At 41.3% G+C, this 24,560-nt stretch overlaps 1 protein-coding gene across 1 annotated transcript; it reads left to right on the forward strand.

The window, feature by feature from the left end:
• Positions 1-16,828: 16,828 nt before the first annotated feature.
• LOC127660598 (uncharacterized) lies at positions 16,829-17,688 on the forward strand. Its single transcript, XM_052150916.1, has 2 exons — positions 16,829-17,185; positions 17,353-17,688. The coding sequence occupies exons 1-2, from the start codon at positions 16,829-16,831 to the stop codon at positions 17,686-17,688; spliced, it is 693 nt and encodes a 230-aa protein (XP_052006876.1).
• The last annotated feature ends 6,872 nt before the right edge of the window (positions 17,689-24,560 follow it).

A 24,560-nucleotide genomic window follows, 5' to 3' on the forward strand; every position in this document is an offset into this window, starting at 1 on the left:
TTAAAAATCTTTGTAAAGCCGAGGTGTAAAGCTTAGCCTTCTCATGAGTATCCAAATTGTCTTTATTCAAAATATTTCTTATAGCAACATCCAGATCGTCTTCCACGGTTTGTTGAATAGACTCTCGGGTATTGGACATCTTCAGTTTATCTATTTGATTTTAAGGAACTAAAAACAGCTTCTCAGCATACTCCATCTTCAACCTTGTTAGCGGTTATCAGGCTTGTAATAAACGGGGCTGCTATGCTCAAGAGCGGAAGAAGAAATCCTCCTTTCTGGTTGATAAAGCATTTTTTTCTGGATACATCAATCTGTTTATTGGCTATGTATTTCATTTCAGTCCTTCTCCTCTTCAACCGGCGGTGTTGCTGGGTCGTTAGTGGGATTGTGCCAAAGAGTACATTAAACGCAATATCACACAATGTTAAAATGAGCTTGTCAGATGCTGATTGCATAATAAGACACCTTTGCATCGGGGATTGCTTTAAATAGCAGTTTTAACAGGGGTAGGTTTCTAGATAGTCTAGCAGACATTTTACCAAAATCACGGTTTTCTTTTTTTGAATGTAAACTACTGGCTGGTTTGAAAGTAACCCCGTTCTGAGATGAAAATGTTCAGGGGTTTTTGCTTTATAGTCTATCATGAGGTATCCAAAAGGCTGGTTGGTAGAATCTTGATAGCATTCCATAAAATATTTTGTATTTCTGGGGTACATTTGTTTTCCCAACACATTTACTGATTGTTATCGCGAGGATTCTTAAACAATATTAAATAATTTGTATTCAAACTGATGGTTCTGCTGGATTTAATGTTATACAATTTATACAGTTCATCATACATTTATGATTGCTGGCAACCAATGTACACAATGTTTTCAGTCTTTTTAGAAATCATATTTACAGCATTTTCCAAAAACATTTTTACAAAATAAGACTTTCCAGAATTTGAAGGTCCACTTATTACACATGAAAAAGGATGTTGAAGTCTAAAATCAAAACCATCAACCTCCCGCACACTGCAGCGATTTAAAAAATGATTAGTAGCCATATGGTAGCATTGTATAATCAGGGAATAGCTGCCTCTTATTATATACCACTTTAAACTTTTTAACAACTGACTTGTTTTGCAAAGTGAAATTCTTTTTATTCCTCACGATGTTGTCTGTGTAGGCTAGGATGTGTCTGGTGTCATGTGATTTTACATAACTGTCAACAAGACCGATCAAAGTGTCTAATCTAATTGCCATGGAATTTTCGGCATTCTACGTTATACCCTTTGCTGTCATACACACTTTACCTTTCGCAGTGCAATATCCGTATGTTTTAGGCCCTCCTGAGCAAAATTCTGTGATGTGATCATCATTGCCGATTTCGTCAGTCAGATCTCCTAAATAAGGACCCAGAGGAGGTTCCCAATTGCCATCTCTAGTGATAAAGATAACGCCGTCTGTGTCGCTATACAACAATCTGTCACCCAGTTTATCCATAAGGCTATACAATTCTAACCGTGCATGTGCTGTTGTAAAGGCCCCCAGAAATATATTCACATCCCGTGTGGTGTACATGGCTCCATCATCATGGCGATATTGCACAAGGGCAATATCGTCAGACACAAATGTGAAATATTTAACATCATACTGACATTCAAATATGATGTGCGCAAAGTCTTCTGGGTCTTTCAAAAGCCTAGAAGTGGGTAGATTTTCTCTCATTGAAAAACGCCCCCACAGACTATTCAGCAACAATTTGTTGATAGATCTCTGCGCAGGGTTGTTACAGATCTTTGCAGGATCGAGTTTAACCCCTTCTTTTTTAAAGTAATCATCGATATAGGCTTTTTCGACTGACTCGGTGACTACGTCAGAGGGGTAGTCTGAGGCCTCCTGTTTAAACTTCAGAAAAGTCTTTACATAATCGGAAAACAGTGTTTTCGATTTCTCTGCAAAACGCCATACCTCTGAGACTTCGATTACAATATACCCTTTCTCAAGTGCCTTTAACAATTCAATGCTCACCTAGCATGCTGAGATAGACCTCTCCTCATCTGTATGCATACAAGATGTAACATTGATTTGTTTTTCAGCACATGATCTACAGAGGAAACATGAGTTTCCCTGCGCATCTATAAGGAAGTACCGGATGTAGTAGTTTTCGTGGTGGTAGCATTGTTGCCTTAATAAGACCGTAATAATTTTCAAGGGGTTCAAAATCCTTGAAGATTATTTCAGGATGTCCAACAGGGTAGCTTTTTCGAGCCTGACAGTAAGGATAAAGACTCGTGAAATTAATATATCTGATCCTCTCATTTTCTGCAGTCATGTGGTACAGCTTGTAAGCATTTGTGCGATCCCCAAACAGTGCATCACACGGTTTCAGTCTCTCAGGCGCCCAATAAGTGGCCATAAATGCAATTACATGAGGGTCAGTTTGCTTAAGTTGCTTCCATACACATTCATGCATCACCTCAATGTGTAAACAGTATGCGTTTTGCAAAACATCAATATTTTCATTAAACTGTCTCCTGAGCACTCCAAAAGGAACATTTGACAGGGGGTTTGTATAGTCAGGTCTGTAACGACATTCGTGACCATGGTGAAAACATCCTGCAAATTCTAGAGCGCTACGTACGTATAACATCTTTTTCGTAATAACCAACAACAAAGTACCCTCCAAATTTCACTTCGCCATGATTTAGGGCATGGTGTATGTCTACGTCGTGGACATTTTTCATATACTCAAGCCATTCAATAGAGATGTTAGAGAATGTCTTATACTGATTGACATATGCATTATTATGTGTCAGAGCCAGTGTATTTCTAGAGAGAAATTGTGTCTTGAAAGTCCCCATACAGCCACTAGCAAATTACACATAGCTGAAAGGATCTATCTGTGTGCATCGCAAGAATTCATCCCTAAATTTAATGCACGCTTCATGTAATTAAACAACATCGTTCATGCAATAGAGGCCAATCTCTTTTCTGAAACCTAAGACTTTACCATTGACTGTTTCATACCACCGATCAAATTTTGCCCTGGTACTATCAGTCATGGTTTTGTACCCGTAGTAGTTTTTCGCAGGGTATGGGCCTATATAAGTCTGACTCTCCTGTCTGTTGAAATAGTGTGGAAAGAATCCCTTTTCTTTATTTTGAAAATTTAATGCAGAAGACATCTTAGACAGAGCCATGTGGAGAAATAGGTAAGAATCGATAAAACGTTGCCTAAAACACTCATCATACAAGCAAATTGTTCTACGTCCTTGCATTACTATGTTAAGTTTGAGTCCTGCGTTGCAAAAATACTCTTTGTCGAATCCTCTTGCATTGTACGCTATCCACATGTAATTTTTGTATCTCGGCTGTCTAAACCTACAAATGAGCTGTCTCACACAATCCTCATCTCCAGATTCAAATGTCTCACCCTCAAAAGTCATGGCACAAACGTAATTACCAACATGCTTTCCATTATCACAACGTGTTTAAAAATCATAGAAAATGTAGCGATCTGTATGTTCCTTGGGTCTGGTAGGCTGTGTGAAACACTGGTGACCGCCGCTGATTACATCATCACCGCAATAATAAAAACACTGATCATTTGGACAGTTATGAGGTTTTGGAATTTTGGCATTGTGGTAACGTTTACCGCATTAACGACAATATTTCTAGTATCACAAGGGGATCTACCACAATTATCAATTGTAGTGGGTACTATTTTATGGGCTTTAAAACAGTAGCTAGACCTGCAATAGCGTAAACAGTCCTGACAGTGTATTGTGCTTTTAGGGTGTTTGAAGCACTGGGTATCACAGCATACAGAGCATACATATTTGCAATGATTTTGTCTGCTCGTATACCCTGTGTAACAGAAATCACACACATATGCAGAACCTATAAATGTTTTCAGATACTTTATCATGTAATAATGAGAATCATGAATGTAAATATAGGCTGTTTTGGGGTGTGGTTCATCAGAAGTTTTATATTTTTCTAACTTTCCTTCGCTTGACCTGTGAAAGACAACAATTTTTATGTCTAATGGCTGCTCAAATCTCACAATGTCGCCTAGACCTACTTTGTTCTGAGGTGTGAAACCAGCCGCAGACTGAATGACTTCGCCCCGTCTTTCTAATTTGTTTTGTGAAATCTGCGGTTCGAGAAAATACGCGATGCAAATTGAAAAGCACAGGTTGTTTGACGTATTGACAGGACAGAATAAATGCATTTGTTTCCTTATAATAACATCATCATGTGCTATATCAACCAGCTTCCGACGAGCTCCGCCGTTCCCATTTCTGACTATGGATGCGTTTAACTGCAGACATTCGTCAGTCAACACTTTCATATTGCTCTGCATAATTTTTTCAAATCGTTCCACGAAAATGCTTTTGTTGTAGGAATTATTAGGCAATAATACACAGTTTACATTAGATTTCAGACTGGGGGACCTTAGTGAAATGTTAATAAAACAATTTTCATCCCCCAACTCTCTGGAAAATGACACAATCTCTGACAAACCTGTATGCACAGCTGTACTGTATGCCGCAAAATCTGTAGAGGATAAATCCCTTAGATTTAGAGATCTGTGTATCTCTACACCATTAAACCGAGGTCTTGGAATAATTGTGTATTCGCCTAAAATTCAGCCGTTTCTAACCAATGCTTAAGTATCGTTCTGACTTAAACTCAAATTAGTGTCTGTAGAAGTATTGTTTGCACCACCATCCTGTAATGGCTCAACAAAAACTTCACCCGCATTGTTATCAACTTCATGCAATTTTATCATCGCTTCTAATCTTTCACAAAGATTAGGTCGTGAGGACTCCAGCCATCGTTATATTTGAGCAACTGTTCTAATCTTTTGCAGACATTAGATTGCGAGAGGTCTGATATTTGTGTCTCTGCATCGTTTAGATTAGACATTGTCGGTCTGTGTGATGAGGTTTAATATTTCGTTACAACCATCTCGCAACCTTTGTCGTTATTAGAATAATTTACACAGCTTCTCTGCTTTTGAATAATAGACTCTAATCTAGCATTTAAATCCAAATAGGATGGGTCGAAAACACCCAGCTGATTATCAATTATGATTTGTAGCTGTTCAATATTTGACAAACGATCGTATCCAGTTCTTGGTGAAGGGTTTTGTTCAAAATCTGGTTGACAATCATGCAATTCATTGTCTGAACGTAATCGCTACCAGACATCTTGGCAAAATATTTTTCAATTTATTCTCCACTGATAATACATCAACTACACAAATCTACTTTATGAAAAAACAATCACAGATCAAATAAATAAAACAAAACATACCCCCCCCCCTTTTAAACAAAACATTCATAAACACATTTACTTCTTTTCTATCATCTGTAACAGCGTTATTTATGTTAGCTAAAAGGTTAACCATGAGATGATTTTTCTCTGCAGGAATTCTGAAGAACCCTCTTGTACTTATTTAAAACCTCGCGATTGGCACCAACTCGATCGAGAATAATCCTTATGAGGCTTCCTTGTTCTTCTGAATTTGACATAACCATGTGGACACAGTCACAAAGTCTATTCACACACTCCTGGTAGCACATATTGTCATCCGTACAATCCAACACATTGTTAAACTCCGAAATGACGTCTCCCACAACGTTTAGCAACAGGGGCTGTCCGTTGTCACCATTTTCTGAAACCACTGGGATTTCAAAAGCTGATACCGCATTGTCGCTGTTGTCCGGGCCTATGCCAGACTGACTGACAGCATCCCAATTTCTCACAAAATCTGTGTTATCAAAGATAGCTGTGGAATCTTCGGCAATTTGCAAACGGTTATTGTACAGATCTATATAATGAATGAAAATATAGCATACGTATTAGCGACTGATTACTATTTTTTATTTTTAACAAATGTTAGCGTAAAAATAATACTCACCAGATGACTCGTTTAACAACGATTCTACTTCATGTATTGGTGTTTGCTCGTTTCTCCGTTCTCCTGATAAGCTCATAGATTTTTTTTTTTTTTACCAAAATTGCTTCTTGCACTGCTTCCAACTGGACATGCATTACAATTGCTTCGTGACTGCCTCGGAATAGGACTCACAGCCTTGTTACGTCTCCGTGCACTGAGGGACATTGAAGACTTTGGTTTGGGTGTCACAAAATTTGTTTGTGTCACAAGTGCTAATAAATCCACATTTGAAATATCTGCAAACACAGAAAATACATTTTTGTTTTTAGCAATAATGTATGATCGATATACAGGTATACCCCAAATAATGTACAGTCAGGTCCATAAATATTGGGACATCGACACAATTCTAATCTTTTTGGCTCTATACACCACCACAGTGGATTTGAAATGAAATGAACTAGATGTGCTTTAACTGCAGACTTTCAGCTTTAATTTGAGGGTATTTACATCCAAATCAGGTGAACGGTGTAGGAATTACAACAGTTTGTATATGTGCCTCCCACTTTTTAAGGGACCAAAAGAAATAGGACAGATTAACAATCACAAATCAAACTTTCACTTTTTAATACTTGGTTGCAAATCCTTTGCAGTCAATTACAGCCTGAAGTCTGGAACGCATAGACATCACCAGACGCTGGGTTTCATCCCTGGTGATGCTCTGCCAGGCCTCTACTGCAACTGTCTTCAGTTCCTGCTTGTTCTTGGGTTTTGTCAGTTTTGTCTTCAGCAAGTGAAATGCATGCTCAATCGAATTCAGGTCAGGTGATTGACTTGGCCATTGCATAACATTCCACTTCTTTCCCTTAAAAAACTCTTTGGTTGCTTTCGCAGTATGCTTCGGGTCATTGTCCATCTGTACTGTGAAGCGCCGTCCAATGAGTTCTGAAGCATTTGGCTGAATATGAGCAGATAATATTGCCCGAAACACTTCAGAATTCATCCTGCTACTTTTGTCAGCAGTCACATCATCAATAAATACAAGAGAACCAGTTCCATTGGCAGCCATACATGCCCACGCCATGACACTACCACCACCATGCTTCACTGATGAGGTGGTATGCTTTGGATCATGAGCAGTTCCTTTCCTTCTCCATACTCTTCTCTTCCCATCACTCTGGTACAAGTTAATCTTTGTCTCATCTGTCCATAGGATATTGTTCCAGAACTGTGAAGGCTTTTTTTTAGATGTTGTTTGGCAAACTCTAATCTGGCCTTCCTGTTTTTGAGGCTCACCAATGGTTGACATCTTGTGGTGAACCCTCTGCATTCACTCTGGTGAAGTCTTCTCTTGATTGTTGACTTTGACACACATACATCTACCTCCTGGACAGTGTTCTTGATCTGGCCAACTGTTGTGAAGGGTGTTTTCTTCACCAGGGAAAGAATTCTTCGGTCATCCACCACAGTTGTTTTCCGTTGTCTTCCGGGTCTTTTGGTGTTGCTGAGCTCACCGGTGCGTTCTTTCTTTTTAAGAATGTTCCAAACAGTTGATTTGGCCACACCTAATGTTTTTGCTATCTCTCTGATGGGTTTGTTTTGATTTTTCAGCCTAATGATGGCTTGCTTCACTGATAGTGACAGCTCTTTGGATCTCATATTGAGAGTTGACAGCAACAGATTCCAAATGCAAATAGCACACTTGAAATGAACTCTGGACCTTTTATCTGCTCCTTGTAAATGGGATAATGAGGGAATAACACACACCTGGCCATGGAACAGCTGAGCAGCCAATTGTCCCATTACTTTTGGTCCCTTAAAAAGTGGGAGAAAAAAGTGTAATTCCTACACCGTTCACCTGATTTGGATGTAAATACCCTCAAATTAAAGCTGAAAGTCTGCAGTTAAAGCACATCTTGTTCGTTTCATTTCAAGCCAAAAAGATTAGAATTGTGTTGATGTCCCAATATTGATGACCTGACTGTATATTTACCCTTCAGAGCATGTCTGTTGACGGCTTTGTCCTGATCTGATGTATTATTAATTAACGGCTCAGGTTCTGTTACGTTCCCTCTCCAGTCTAGGGTATTTTAAAGAGGGAGTAACAAATTAAAAAAAAAAAAAAGATATAACCAAAAAGAATTGACTCGATAAATGTGAGAAGTCTCCTCTTCCTCTATCCCAGCTCTATTTGTCCTTCACATTTATGTACAAAAGATTTACACAGCACCCTTTGATTTACACCTGGTCATAAAAGGAAACTGAAAGAGTATGCTTAATTAATTGTTTTCTTTTTATTAAAGGCTTAATCAATATCGTCACCTTCCTAAAATAATTGCCTAAGTCATTTTTTCACTTTTCTCAGAAAACACAAAACACTGAACCAATAATTGAATATATGATATTTATTGATAATGTCACTCAAAAAGGTAGAATTGCGTGATCTGTTCAACTGAGGATGTGGGCGATTTTACCAAAGGTGGCCAGCATCATGAGGAGATGACTTATGCAAAAAAATCATTTTTGTCAAAAAATGACTTAGGCAATTATTTTAGGAAGGTGACGATATATTTATAAAAACAAACAAAGATCAGTAAACAGGTAAACAAATTAAAATAATAATCAGATCGTCAGGAGAGGGCCAGGCCAAAATAACAAACAAAACAGTGGCTTCCTAAAGTTTAAACCCAGTTAAATTCCCTAACAAAAAGAAATCAAAATTAAAGACAGTTATCTTACCTCTCTCCCTGACTAACGAAAAATAAACAGGAGAAAAGTTTAGGAGTGGATAATCCAAACAAATTGGCGCCAGTCTCCCTACACGGTTTTACTCTTCAAACTCACACAGTCTAAAGAGTCACTATACTCAAGACAACAGATTTCACAACTGCAGATAACACCAATGTGTCTGTGATAGCTGAAGAGGGATTCTCTCTGAACCCAGTTTCTTTGCTGCTTTATACACACTCCTACTAATTAGCATCAGCTGCGGATGGTTTGGAGTGCTGCATGGCAGAGAGAGAGAGAGAGAAAAAAAACATCACCAGCACCACATACACACTAAATATTATGTCATGGGACATAACACCCCCACCGATAAGATTATAAATAACACAAGTTATTTATAATAAGCAGTCACCAACTCACTTTCACTATTAAAAATAAAAATAAAGAGCATTCACATGTTATTGTAATCATAAATTTTTAAACATTTATGACCTAGACAACGCATCCGCAACAACATTTTCTGAGCCTTTTTTGTAACGGATGTCAAGATTAAACTCTTGAACGGCGAGAGACCATCGCATAAGCCGCTGACTCGCATTAGACATGCACTCAAGAAAAATTAACGGATTACGATCGGTGTACACTACTATGGGAGCAACACTACCACCTAAATACACTTCAAAGTGCTGTAGTGCCATCAACATTGCCAATGCTTCCTTCTCAATAACACTATAGTTCTGCTGGCACCTTGAGAACTTTTTGGAGAAGAATGAAACCGGGTGCTCTACACAATTGTCCTCCTGCAGCAGGACCGCACCAGCTCCTGTAGCTGAGGCATCAACCTCCAATTTAAATGGGGCATCAAATTGAGGGGCTTTGAGTATTGGGGCGCTACAGAGCAAGTCTTTTGTGGCGTTGAAAGCATCCTCACAACTGGGTGTCCAGATAAACCTCTTTGTAGTGCTTAGCAGATCAGTTAGTGGTGAGACAACTGAAGAAAAGTTTGGGCAGAAAGCACGGTAGTATCCACACATTCCAAGGAACCTGCGCAGCTCACGTTTATTAGAAGGAATAATGTATTCAAGAATAGCTGCAATTTTGGCTTCGACAGGCTTCACCATTCCTTGGCCCACTTGTTTACCCAAATAGCAGATCATTCCCTTCGCACTTGGCAAGGTTCACGGTCAACGAGGCATCAGCAAAGCGCTGAAAAACATTCTCAAGGGTGGATAGATGTTCTGTCCCGGTAGATGAATGGATAACCACGTCATCCAAGTACACGTCACAGTTTTCCATACCTGCCAACACATTATACATCAAACGTTGGAATGTTGCGGGAGCATTTCGCATCCCAAAAGCTAAGACAGAATACTGCAGAAAATTGTCTGGGGTGACAAAAGCTGAGATTTCTGATGCACGCAGAGTCAGAGGCACCTGCCAGTATCCTTTCAGTAGGTCTAGCTTTGTTACAAACTTAGCGTTACCCACCCTGTCCACACAATCTTCCATTCTAGGAAGTGGGAAGGAATCTGCTTTAGTGATGTTGTTGACTTTGTGAAAGTCAGTGCAGAAGCGATAGGTGGAGTCAGGCTTTGGTACCAATAAGCAGGGCGAACTCCAGGGACTCTGACTCGGCACAGCAAATCCATTCTGCAGCATATACTCCACTTCCGCCTTCATTATGTTACGATTTTGGGGGTTGACTCGATAAGGATGCTGTTTGATGGGGGATGCATTTCCAACATCAATGTCATGGGAACACAAGGTAGTTTTTCCAGGCACATCTGAGAACAGTCTAGGGAACTTTTGCAGCAAATCAGCCAGTTCTTTAGTTTGACTTTCACCGAGATGAGCAAGGTAACTCTTGAGGTCGTTTAGAATGGCAGAGTTCTGTAATCGTGTGGAGGAAACTTGAACTTCTCTGTTACACAATCCGTCTTCTTCCATGGTATAGTTGGTAACCATAGTAACAGTGGAGGTTGGCACACTTGCCGTCTCACACTTCGCTTCATCTGTGGGTTTGTCACACTTTGTTTCACTTTTACATTGTGAGGTCACATACCTTTTCAGCATGTTGATGTGGCACAAACGGCTTTTAAGTCTGCGGTCAGGTGCTGTTTCAAGATGTTTTGCTGCTACTTCACGAGCTTCATGAAGTCTCTGACGGAGAGACTGGACATAGTCAGGGATAGCCACCGGTGTTGGATGTTCAGCCAACAGCTGTTCGCTCATCAACTTTAACGGTCCTCGCACCACATGACCGAAGACCAGTTCTGCTGGACTATAGCCTAGAGATTCTTGCACTGTCTCTCTCACAGTGAACAGAAGAAAGGGGAGACCCTCGTCCCAGTCTTTCCCCGTCTCAACACAATAGCTGTGCAGCATCGTTTTAAGAGTTTGATGAAACCTCTCAATCGCACCTTGTGACTCTGGGTGGTAAGCACTGGGTAACTGATGATTTATGTCAAGCTCCTTCAGAATCTGTTCAAACATTCTTGACGTAAAATTCGCGCCACGGTCCGGGCCGAAAGTGGAACAGAACTTGACCAGCTCTTTCACAACTGCTTTGGATTTCAGGTTGCGTAACAGAACTGCTTCAGGAAAGCGTGTTGCAGCACACATGATAGCTAACATATATTGATGTCCTGCCTTGGACTTAGGCAATGGGCCCACGCAACTGATGATTTATGTCAAGCTCCTTCAGAATCTGTTCAAACATTCTTGACTTAGGCAATGGACCAACGCAACTGATGATTTATATCAAGCTCCTTCAGAATCTGTTCAAACATTCTTGACGTAACGTTCGTGCCACGGTCCGTCTGGATTACTTTTGGCAGGCAGAAAGTGGAACAGAACTTGACCAGCTCTTTCACAACTGCTTTGGATTTCAGGTTGCGTAACAGAACTGCTTCGGGAAAGCGTGTTGCAGCACACATGATAGTTAACATATATTGATGTCCTGCCTTGGACTTAGGCAATGGGCCCACGCAATCGATGATCAGTCGTTCAAAGGGCTCACACATCACAGGGATTGGCGTAAGAGGAGCGAAAGGAACTCTTTGGTTCAGTTTTCCTGTGAGTTGGCAATTTTTTGCAAGCTTTGAAAAAGGCAGACACAGCAGACTTTATACCAGGCCAGTAGAAGTATCTGGAGACTCGATAGTAGGTCTTTGTCACTCCTAGATGACCGGACATTACGTGTTCATGAGCCAGCTTCAACACATGCAGGCGATAGCCTGAAGGCAACACAATTTGCTGGACCACCTGACAGTTCTCATCATCTTCGTCTGGTTTTCATCTACGCATCAGTAGTCCATGATCCCAGAAATACATAACCCCAGAATTAGGCGCTTGCCCAAGATCTGCAGCTTTAACACACTTAGCTAGCGTTGGGTCTTCTCTCTGAGCAGTTATCAAATGTTCTCAACCCATTTTTAAGGGGGTTTTTGACTCTAAACTGGGATCAGGTAAAAGCTCAGGCTCTTGGACGAGCAAATACTCACATGGGGTAGTGTCAGGGACTAGAAAGGAATCAGCGAGATCTACCACTTCCTTGAATTTTTGTGCCTGTGCACGGGTCACTGCGCATGCAGGGAATGCTGAAGGATACAAGGTAGATAGATTAGACTGCTCCTTTACACTTGGGATATATGTCACAATTGGAGAAGGAAAAACTTTGCCACCTGCTAAATCATTCCCTATGATTAAGTCTATACCTTCTACAGGTAACTGCCTGCGGACACCCAGCTTAACAGTTCCACTTACAAGACCTGACTTTAAGTGAACCGTATACAAAGGTACAGTAGCACAGCGCATCTCAATACCACGGACCAACACATCAATTTTCTGCTCTAGCAGGGCGCACTACATGAGGCATCACATTCAACGAATTGCCTGAATACGGTGTGGCAAATTTTGTGCATGTATTAATACAAACTCGTCAGCCAAAACAGAAGCGTTAGACAAGCAAGTGACTTTTTGTTCGTTCAAATGAACTACCACATTCTCTGGCACACAATTCTTACATTTTTCTAGCATGATTAACTCCTGCAATTGTTCCAGAGTCGTTATCTTGCTAGAGAGACACCATTTATCAAAGAGGATTTTTTTCTCCCTTGTAAACTCTACGTAAGACTGTCTGGCTGTTTTCACGTGGCGCCGAAATTTTTGCCGGTAAGCTTCAGGGACAAGCTCATACGCGCGTAAAACTGCTGCCTTATTTATGTCATAGTCAAGAGAAGATTCGATTGGTAGAGCAGAACATACCTCCTGCGCTTTTCCAGTGAGACTACACTGTAACAATAGAGCCCACATCTCCTTTGGCCATCCTAACTTTCCTGCAACTCGCTCGAACATCACAAAGTAGGAATCTACTTCCGCCTCTCTGAACGGCGGCACTAGTTTAATATATCTACTGGGGTCAAAAGGAATGGCAGTAAATACATGGCTATGCCCTTCGGACAAAGGACTAGTTGCCGTCAATGTAGGAGAGGAAATCGAAGAGGTTTTGGTACATGGAAAAGGGACTGGTTGTACAGCAGCACGCTGGGCTTCTAAAGCCAACATTTGCAACTTAATATCCCTATCAGCCTCCGCTTTAACGGTTCTCAAATTAATCATCTGAGCTTCACACTCCTGCTTCTTTATTTCCAGCTCTAACTCCTTTAACTTCACTGCCAACCGAGGGTCTTGAAAAGCTAAAGAGTCAGTGTCAGGTGGACCTACACTATTCATCTCTTTACCTGCTGCAGCTTTAAGTTGCTCTACCTCCTCACCATCATCACTTACCAATTTGTCATGCAACTCTTTTTTAATGACCTGTTTGGCAGCTTCTTTGAAAATGCCGATGTTAAAAAACTATGCTAACTGAATAAGATCTTTCTTTCTACAGCGATTAAAGACTTCAATAGTCGGTGCAAGAGTAAACGAGAGCAGATCAAATTCCATCTCTTAATCCCCTACTACACACTAGGCCTACACTCTCCTCTTTTACCCAAAGAAGAAAACAGCCAGCAATCAAGAAAATAAGTAGTACTCACCAAAGTAGAGTCGCTTGCAAACAAGTAACAAATCCTTCAATTAGCAACGACAAATAACAAATAATAAAAAAGATATAACAAAAAAGAATTGACTCGATAAATGTGAGAAGTCTCCTCTTCCTCTATCCCAGCTCTATTTGTCCTTCACATTTATGTACAAAAGATTTACACAGCACCCTTTGATTTACACCTGGTCATAAAAGGAAACTGAAAGAGTATGCTTAATTAATTGTTTTCTTTTTATTAAAGGCTTAATCAATATATTTATAAAAACAAACAAAGATCAGTAAACAGGTAAACAAATTAAAATAATAATCAGATCGTCAGGAGAGGGCCAGGCCAAAATAACAAACAAAACAGTGGCTTCCTAAAGTTTAAACCCAGTTAAATTCCCTAACAAAAAGAAATCAAAATTAAAGACAGTTATCTTACCTCTCTCCCTGACTAACGAAAAATAAACAGGAGAAAAGTTTAGGAGTGGATAATCCAAACAAATTGGCGCCCGTCTCCCTACACGGTTTTACTCTTCAAACTCACACAGTCTAAAGAGTCACTATACTCAAGACAACAGATTTCACAACTGCAGATAACACCAATGTGTCTGTGATAGCTGAAGAGGGATTCTCTCTGAACCCAGTTTCTTTGCTGCTTTATACACACTCCTACTAATTAGCATCAGCTGCGGATGGTTTGGAGTGCTGCATGGCAGAGAGAGAGAGAGAGAGAGAGAGAGAGAGAGAAACAGAAGGAGGGAATAAAAAAAAAACATCACCAGCACCACATACACACTAAATATTACGTCATGGGACGTAACACACTGAAAATAAAAATTAATATATTTGTATAATGTCTAAACACATCTAACATGTAAATACATGAAAAAAGATCTTTACTTAAACTTACACAGCTGATCAAGGCGATCAAGGTTTTCATGTTCATTAATCTGTTCTGAATTACGTACAGATAAAAAATCCTGTTAAAAACCAAGTTAAAACTGTAAAGTACAAATATTTTTAACAATCAATGTACAATCATACATACTTCTGAAAATTAATGACATTTTTAAGAATAATACCAGGTATTAATACCGCTGCCTTCTCCGTCCCGTAATTACTCACAAATGAATGTCATATAAAAAGAAATCTCATTTTAAACAGGGAGGAACCACTCTGTGGTATTCAACCTCATGGGATTTGGGGGGGGGGGGGGCTTATTATCCTTGTGCCTACAAACACAGGGTCTCGGAAACCCCCCCTCCCCCTCCCCCTCAAGGCAAGGCATTTCAAAGAAAATGCCTTTCAAAGCTAGATCAATCATTTCCCACACACAGCTGCCGGTTGTATGTCTAGCCATCAGGTCATGAGAAAAAAAAAGTTATCCCTACATGACATTTATTTTGGAAAATGCCGATGTAGACAATTATTTAACAACCTAGAGCGCGGGATGCCCAAATGACACCAAACAGCAAATTACGTGTAGTGACAAACATAAAATGCCTTGTGAGGTTAAAACACAATTTCTGTTTAAATGCTTATTTTAAAAACACACACACACATATTTCCTAAGAGAAATACTGATCTGAAATTAACATATCGTTTAGGCTCACCCCACCGGATGGTTGTTGTCGTCTTTCTTAAACCATTATTGCTTGGCCTTGCTCATGAAAGGACTGCACAGAACTAATGTAATATTTTTGTGTTAAAACTACATAAAATTTTGTTTAAAATTTAAGACATTTTGTTAGTGGTACAACTAAAATGAATTATTGTGTTTGTTAATCTAATATCAAAGATTAAGATTGATAAACAATTTTTCATCATTTTAAAGTGACTTTGATGTTTTTTGACAATCTGAGCATTTGGTTTAAAATACTTATTAGACTCTGATAAAATACCCCATTTGCATTTGTTAACATTTTATTTATTTATTATTTTAAAGTGAATATCATCCTTTGAGTTTGCTCAGTCAATATCCACTGTTTAGAAACACATTTTGTTAGAAGTACAATTAAATGAAATATTATGTTTAATAATAATACATCTATTTGTTAAACTAATTCAGAAGTGAACATCTGAATGATTTTTGGTTCATCCAATATCCACTGTTTTAGAAAACACATTTTCACCATTTTGTTTAAAAAAAAAAAAAAAAGGACTTATACCAAGTTTTGACACCAAGCATTGCACACCCATTAATATGGAAGCTTGTTTCCGCCACTGAATAAAAAAAATAAAAAAATAATTGCGACTTTTTATCTCACAATTCTGACTTTTTTTCTCACAATTCTGACTTCATATCTCGCAATTGTGAGATAAAAAGTCAGAATTGTGAGATAAAAAGTCGCAATTGGGAGATAAAAAGTCGCAATTCTGAGAAATAAAGTCACAATTCTGAGAAATAAAGTCGCAATTGCGAGATATAAAGTCGCAATTCTGAGAAATAAAGTCGCAATTGCGAGATATAAAGTCGCAATTCTGAGAAATAAAGTCGCAATTGCGTGTTATAAAGTCTGAATTGCGTGATATAAAGTCGCAATTGTGAGAAATAAAGTCAGAATTGCGAGATATAAAGTCAGAATTCTGAGAAATAAAGTCGCAATTCTGAGAAATAAACTCGTAATTCTGACTTTGCTCGCATTTCCTATATTGCCATCACACCATCAAAGACGTGTCAATAGACGGTTGGAACTTGGATTGCATTCTATAGCATAGAATGGAAAATATTATAGAGGATTATTTTCGGCTCGGTTTCACAAATAGAGAAATCTTGATTTTATTGGAGGAATCACACAACATTAATCTTAGTCTCCGGACTCTTGAGAGAACGTTATGCAAGAATCAGTTGTGGCGAGACGCTAATAAAACTGAAGAAGCTGAAGTGGCATATTTTATACACCAGCAGCTTCAGACATCGGGACGGCAACATGGCTATCGGTGGATGCACCAAAAATGTTGGATGTCCGAATTATTACAGACAGAGAAACTGTCCGTCAGTTGATGAGACTGTTAGATGGACAAGGAGTTGATCTACGTGCTCATGGTCGCTCTACGCCGACGCCAGTATATAACAGTCGCGGGCCAAATTATGTTTGGCATATTGACGGGTATGATAAATTAAAACCTTACGGAATATGTATAAACGGATGCATTGATGGGTTTTCCAGAAAAATGATCTGGCTTGAGGCATACAAAACGAACAACGACCCACGAGTAATTGCAGGTTATTTTGTACTTGCTGTTGCTGAGAATAACGGATTTCCACAAAGAATTCGCATTGACCATGGAACTGAAAATACTCATATAGCAGAGATGCAAAAATTCTTCAGAGACACTGCAAGTGCTGATTGTGTCACTCTTGGTCCAAGCACTGGGAACCAGAGAATCGAACGATGGTGGTCCACTTTGAGAAGCCAGTGCATACAGTTTTGGATGGATCATTTTGAACAACTAAAAGAAGATGGACACTTTGTTGACAGTTTCATTGATAAATCTCTCATCCAGTTTTGCTTTCAACATTTTATACAGGTAACAAATTTTGTTCACTATCAGAGTGGTTATAGAGTATTGAATTTGGATAATAACTTAATATTATTTATTGATGTATAATGTGCAATTTTGTTAATTCATTTGACAATACAATGTTTTAATATATACATATATAGCCTATTATATGTTTCCTTTCTTTTATGAAGGAAGAGCTTGATGAAACGGTCAGTGCCTGGAATTGCCACAGGATACGGCCAACTCACAACCCTCGTGCTCCCAGTGGTCGACCTTCAATAATGTTTGCTGTTCCCAGCTTATATGGAGTGCAGAATTTCTTGCATCCAATTGAACAAACAAAACTGAATATTTGCCAAGAGGAGTGTTTATTTAAAGACTACCCTTGTGATGAGGATGTCTTTCAACTGTGTGTAGAACTCATGACTGAGCATAACCTTGTCATGTCAGATGATGTTTATGAAATTACAGACCTTTACCTCCAGCTTCGTGAATTGATCCTTCAAGGACTGGACATTGAGGACTAGATTCACATTAATAAATTAATAAACATCACTATAAGCTGTAAAGATATTGTTTCAATTGTTTTAGTATTTCAGATGACAAAAATATTTTAATTGCTATACAACTTGTGAAATTTGAAATTGACATCTGTGTCTGTAGGTGTTGAATTGCAGCCTTTCACCAAGTTACTCTTCCTACCCCAGCAACCTTGGACCACTGGAGGGAACATCGCAGCGGCACATGCTCTTCTGTTTGAAGAGGTAAGAAGAACAACATTTGCAAAGTTCTGCAAGGAACAGGATTTGCCTCAAACTGGCTGGCTGTGCTAATTAAAAGCAAGTCTTCATCATTATTGTCTTTGCCTTGTAGGGTAGACTGAGTACAGTTGAGACACTTTTTGCGTTTTGATTTTTCACATAAAAATAGATACTGAAAAGAAGTGAATTTCCACATGACATGCCACATGACATTTCATTAGCTTGTAGACTAAGATATTATCAATCAATAATACCCATAAGTAGTTTATATTTTCCACAATTAGCTCATAAAAATAAGGTGCTTTTTGTCTCAACTTTGTCTCAACTGTACCCATATGTGGTATAGCTGAGACCAGGCCCGCCGACAGGGGGGGACAAACGGGTCTGTTGTCCCGGGCCCAGGGTAGGGGGGGGGGCCCAGAACTGGGCCCTCATTCAATTATGGAATAATTGTTAAAAAATAAATAAAATAGGCATATTTGTGGAAAAAATATCTAATATTTGAGTTACATAAAAGCTTTTTATTTGTTTTCTTCCTAATTGTCCTTGAAATAGTGGTGAAGAACCCCCGCCCACCCCCAAAACAAAAATTTGATGTTGTCATTTGATTTGAAGTTCAGTAGGCTAACGTTACGATAAAAATGTCCGGTCAGCACAAGTCTGGTGCTCAGAAAAGAAAAGAAAAGAGAAGAAGGGAAGAAGAAAATAGAGGCCTTCGAGATGTCCTAAACAAATATTTTCAAAAAGGTGGTGACGGAGAAGCTGGAACTAACGTTAGTAAAGTCAACGTAGAGCAAGGTAAGAAACAGCGCAGCCAACGTGCAGTTGCGTCCTCTTCATAAAAGTGCTGAGACATTGCGACCGGCGGTGCTGCTGATGTGGTGGCTGTAAATCCACTTGTTGATAAGAAAGGAGGAAAGAGACACATATGGAAATATTTTGGATATTAGCTCATAATAGCGACGCCGGCGCTCGCTTTTACAGGCGCGCAAGTTCATTGTTGCATAGCAACGACAGACGCCACGGGAGAGCACGCGCTTGTGGAAAGGAGAAAGCGGTGCGAACTGCGCTCTCCATGATGACGAGGAAGTATTAGCAAAGAATTCATTGATTTCTAGCCCTTGCATTAGCTTTACTACTAGATATATTTATGGAGATGAGAAATAAAAAGCCGGCTGAAATGCGTCACTGTTGGCATCGGTGAACAGATAATGGGCCAGATCCGAGTCTATTTTTGCTGCGCTGCTCATGCTTAATTAAAAGTGAAAGCACACTTTTGATGGACAAAAAATAAATATGATTTCACACAAAAAGTGCCCAAAATGCACAGATTTTGCATGTCTAGTATGTTTTAACAAGAACTGCAGTAGGCTATGTCAGAAAAAAAATGAAAACATTTATAGAAAATGTACCCATTTAAATGTGTTTTTATTATTCAGTTTGGGTAAAAGTATATGGTGTTTTATAAAAAAAAAAAAAAAAAATGGAAGTCTGCTGTAAAGTGGTTAGAACAACGGAATCGGCTAAAATCAGAATTGGCCTAGAAAATTGTAATTGGTGCATCTCTAGTATAAGAGCCTGACACAATTATTTCTTCCGAAGAGCAGAGGAGGGGAACAGGAGAGGAAGAGCAGAGGAGGGGAGAAGAACAAGAGAGGAAGAGGAGAGGAAGGGAACAGGAGAGGCAGAGGAGGGGAACAGGAGAGGAAGAGGAGAGGAACAGGAGAGGAAGAGCAGAGGAGGGGAACAGGAGAGGAAGAGCAGAGGAGAGGAACAGGAGAGGAAGAGCAGAGGAGGGGAACAGGAGAGGAAGAGCAGAGGAGGGGAAGAGCAGAGGAGGGGAACAGGAGAGGAAGAGCAGAGGAGGGGAACAGGAGAGGAAGAGGAGAGGAACAGGAGAGGAAGAGCAGAGGAGGGGAACAGGAGAGGAAGAGCAGAGGAGAGGAACAGGAGAGGAAGAGCAGAGGAGGGGAACAGGAGAGGAAGAGCAGAGGAGGGGAAGAGCAGAGGAGGGGAACAGGAGAGGAAGAGCAGAGGAGGGGAACAGGAGAGGAAGAGGAGAGGAACAGGAGAGGAAGAGCAGAGGAGGGGAACAGGAGAGGAAGAGCAGAGGAGAGGAACAGGAGAGGAAGAGCAGAGGAGAGGAACAGGAGAGGAAGAGCAGAGGAGGGGAACAGGAGAGGAAGAGCAGAGGAGGGGAACAGGAGAGGAAGAGGAGAGGAACAGGAGAGGAAGAGCAGAGGAGGGGAACAGGAGAGGAAGAGCAGAGGAGAGGAACAGGAGAGGAAGAGCAGAGGAGGGGAACAGGAGAGGAAGAGCAGAGGAGGGGAAGAGCAGAGGAGGGGAACAGAAGAGGAAGAGCAGAGGAGGGGAACAGGAGAGGAAGAGCAGAGGAGGGGAACAGGAGAGGAAGAGCGGAGGAGGGGAACAGGAGAGGAAGAGCAAGGGAAAAGGAGAGATCTGGGCATGGGGGGGCCCATCTAAGATTATCTTGTCCCGGGCCCAGGCAAGACTGTCAGCTGGCCTGGCTGAGACACCCATTTTTAATGATGTAAAGGTAACTAAACGTTCATTGCAAATATAATAAATAAAGACAAATAAAGAAAATAACAATTGGGCAAAATGTTTATTTATTCATCCATTTCAATTCATTCATTTTATTTGTTTGTTTTTGCGCACAAAAAGTATTCTCGTCGCTTGATAAACTTAAGATTGAGCCACTGTAGTCACTTGGACTATTTTAACGATGTCTTTAATAACTTCTCGGGGAACAAGTTTCAATCCCTTTGAAGCCTATGGAGGACTGATCCAGCTCTCAGATTTAATCAAAAATATCTTAATTTGTGTTCTGAAGATGAACGAAGATCTTACGGGGTTGAACAACATGAGGGAGAGTAATTACTGACAGAATTTACATTTTTCGGTGAACTATCCCTTTAAGGTGTCTCAACTGTACTTATGTCTCAACTGTACACAGTCTACCTATTTTCTATAGGAAATCCCAATTTTTAAATCTACCATCTGCCCATAAACTTAAAAATTTCAAATAGTCTTTCTCTTATTCCTTTGGCATTTGTCTTAAATTATTTTGTAACACTGTTTTGTTACATTTAAAGTTGTCCCTTAAATATTTCATGTAACTGTTTTCCCCCCCATTTTATTACAGGTCACAACCATTCATGAGGCAACAGAGAGTATTGACGGCTTGAGTGGTGCTGCCAGCATGCTGTCAAATTGAGATCTCGTTATCTGCTTATTTTCAGAGTTATAACATGACAAAAGCACAACTATCAGAATAAGAGGCATCTAGATGTAATTAAAACACTTTTAAACAATTGTAAAAAGTTTGCCTTATTTTTAGATTTTTATGTTTTTCCATCTACAGAAATGTTCATTCTTTGTATGATTTTGCACGTGTTTGCGATACATTATACTGTCAATTCTTCAAGGCCTAACTTGAATACAAATGAAGCACAGCAAGCCTTTTTAGATGTACAAGGCAATGTTTTGAACCTCAAAACTAATGTATTTATGGCTTGAAACTGTTCAAAATTGATGGATTTCTCTTCTGTTTAACCTTGACTTTGAAGACTTTAAAAGGGCAGGTGATTGAAAATATGAACATAAATGGGTTTATAGGTAAATTGATGTTATTTGTCTCTGAAATAAATTTTAATTGGAACTGTATTTCTTATGGTATTTAGATTATTAACTATGTAACCTTGGTACGTTGCTCCAAACAAAACCTTAAACTTCGTTCTTAGAATGGCAGCCTGTATGTTCTCCATTTAATACTCATGATGGACCTAAATGGTTATAATAATTTTACATGGTACATTGGCTGTCATGTTTTGTGTGCCTCTATAGAGAGCTACAACTGAAATAGATTTTAAAAGTTCAGAATTGGAATATTCTTTAAAAAGACAGTCAGACTTTCAAACTTTGATGTGCATTATTTATTGGCTTGTGGAACTCACTCCATATTTAATGCACAAAAAAACATTGGTACCATGCAGGTTGTGTTGGTATTTTATGCATAGTGGTTAACCAAACATGATAACATGTGGTACAATTAAGAATAATACAAACCACAGTAAAACGATTTCAATAAAACAATTTCATAAAACTGTTCAAATGTTTAACCTATAGCATGTACTAAAGGTTCACAATAATGTGACACCCATTTGTATACAAGCACAAAGTTAAATTAAGAACATATTATACTGTTCAAAGCCATCTACAGTATCTGACTGAAGAGGCAACATGTACAATTGTATGTAAACAGTAGTGTGGCAGCGGGGGCGTGGTCAAGCGCCCGTCCGGGAGAGAATAGCGGTAAGGGCGCTCACACCTGGGCTAAATTATGTCTAACACCTGTCTCTAATTGCAGTAGAGCGAGGAGAGCGGTTAAAAAGCCAGCAGCCACAGAGCAGAGGGAGACAGAGACGGACAACGAACTCAGCGTTCGAGTACAAAGAAATTGTGAATACTAAAGAAATTGTGAATACTGTTGGCACAAAAAGGGGAATTAAAAGGCTTACCGTGTCTTGAAGTCTTGCTTCCAGTCGTCCTTGCTTAGACAGCGTTACACTGGTGCCGAAACCCGGGGACATTATTAGGAACACCTGTCTTCCAAAGGATGGAACAGAATCGCCCCGTAGAGTCCTCCCAGCTGGCGGAAGTCCTCCAGTCCCTCGCTACACTCCATCAGAGCCACCAACAATCCCTGCTTGAGCTCCGGCAAGACCAGGATCGTCGCTTCTTCGAGATCATGCGGGCTCAAGCAGAGGACCGGCACGCCATCCGGAGCCTCCTCAGCCAGGAGGCCGCTCCAACCGCAGCCGCGACCCCGGACACCCGCGCCACATTGCCCCCACCCGCGTTACAGAAGATGGGGCCGGCAGATGACCCAGAAGCGTTCATCGATCTGTTTGAACGAACGGCGGAAATTTGGGGGTGGCCCCAAGACCAGTGGGCAGCCCGTCTAGTCCCTCTCCTGTCCGGGGAAGCACAACTCGCGGCGCAACAGCTGCCGGCAACAAGCCTCCTGGCTTACCCCGATCTGAGGAAAGCCATCTTGCAACGGGTTGGTCGGAGCCCGGAAGAAAGTCGCCAGCTCTTCCGGGCCTTGAAGCTCGATAAATCCAACCGCCCGTTTGCGTTCGCCCAGCGGCTCCGTGATGCCTGTCGGAGGTGGCTGCTCGCGCGGGACCGCGACGTCGAGGAGCTAGTCGACCAGGTGGTACTGGAGCAGTTTGTCCAGCGTTTGCCCCGGAAGACGGCCGAGTGGGTCCAGTGCCACCGCCCGGCGTCGCTGGAGGAAGCCGTCCGACTCGCGGAGGACCACATGGCGGCGATTCCCAGGGCGGATGAGCCCTCTCTCTGTCTCCCCTTCCCCTGTGTCTTCCCCTGTTTTTTTCCCTCCCCTCTTCCCTCTCGCTCTGCTCTCTCCCCAGGGTCCGTTCCTGCCCCCGCAGGCGTGGAGCGTTTGTGAGACCAGCTTCCCGGCCTTGGGAACACCCGCCTAGCCCTTCCCCGTCCTTCAGCCGCTCTCCTCCTCAGGTGGGGGCACCCGCCAGCACGGGTGCGGCCGCAGCGCCTGGGCCGGTCTGCTGGAGGTGCGGAGACCCGGACCACTTCCGGGATCAGTGTCCGCTGATGGAAATAGGGACAGTGGTGCGGGTCTCCGATGTCCCGCAGGCTGCCCCCGATCGAGCTGGAGCGTACCGGATTCCGGTAAGGATCCAGGGGGGTACATACCAAGCTTTGTTGGATACCGGCTGCAACCAGACCACCATCCACCAACGCTTGGTTCAACCCGGGGCTCTGGGCTCAGCTAAACTGGTGAGGGTAAGGTGTGTGCACGGGGATATTCACAAGTATCCCGTGGTGACTCTGGCGATCAAATTCGGGGAGAAAGACATAGTGTGGAGGCAGCGGTTAGTTCCGCCTCACCCATCCGCTAATCTTGGGTACTGATTGGCCGAATTTTAGAAAATTATTGGAGGGGTTTGTGCGGATGGGTCCTGCATGGAAGTAAAGGGATGTGTGATGTGCGATGCTTTGGCGGGGAGGCGGAGCCGGGCCGTCCTCTGCTGCTCCGAGTGACGTGGGAAGGGGCGAGGTGGACCCTCCTCCTCTCCGGGAATTCCCGGAGGGGACTTCCCTTGGAGCAGTCGCGGGATGAAACCCTTAAGCACGCTTTTGACCAAGTGAGAGTAATCGATGGTCAACAACTCCGCCCGGTGTCGCCGTTTCATATCCGTATTTTTCGCTTATTAAAGACCAGTTATACAGAGTGACGCAGGACGCTCAAACAAAGGAGGTAGTAACACAATTATTGATTCCACGGAGCCGCCGGAAATGGTTTTCCAGGCGGCTCACTATAATCCCATGGCCGGTCACCTAGGGGAACGGAAAACACTTCTCCGCCTAATAGCCCGCTTCTATTGGCCGGGCATTGGCGGTGACGTCCGCAGGTGGTGTGCGGCGTGCCGTGAATGTCAGCTGGTTAACCCACCGGCCACCCCAAAAGCGCCATTGCGCCCTCTACCATTAATCGAGGTCCCCTTCGAAAGAATTGGAATGGACCTCGTCGGGCCATTAGAACGGTCAGCACGCGGACATCGCTTCGTGCT

Source organism: Xyrauchen texanus, chromosome 20, assembly GCF_025860055.1.
Source record: "Xyrauchen texanus isolate HMW12.3.18 chromosome 20, RBS_HiC_50CHRs, whole genome shotgun sequence".
Classification (NCBI taxonomy): domain Eukaryota; kingdom Metazoa; phylum Chordata; class Actinopteri; order Cypriniformes; family Catostomidae; genus Xyrauchen; species Xyrauchen texanus.

Bases quoted from the DNA above. Each gene is read 5' to 3' on its own strand.
- LOC127660598 (XM_052150916.1), top strand. From the start codon at position 16,829: ATGATCTGGCTTGAGGCATACAAAACGAACAACGACCCACGAGTAATT. The intron at 17,186-17,352 runs GTAACAAATTTT...TCTTTTATGAAG, and splicing joins GCTTTCAACATTTTATACAG to GAAGAGCTTGATGAAACGGT.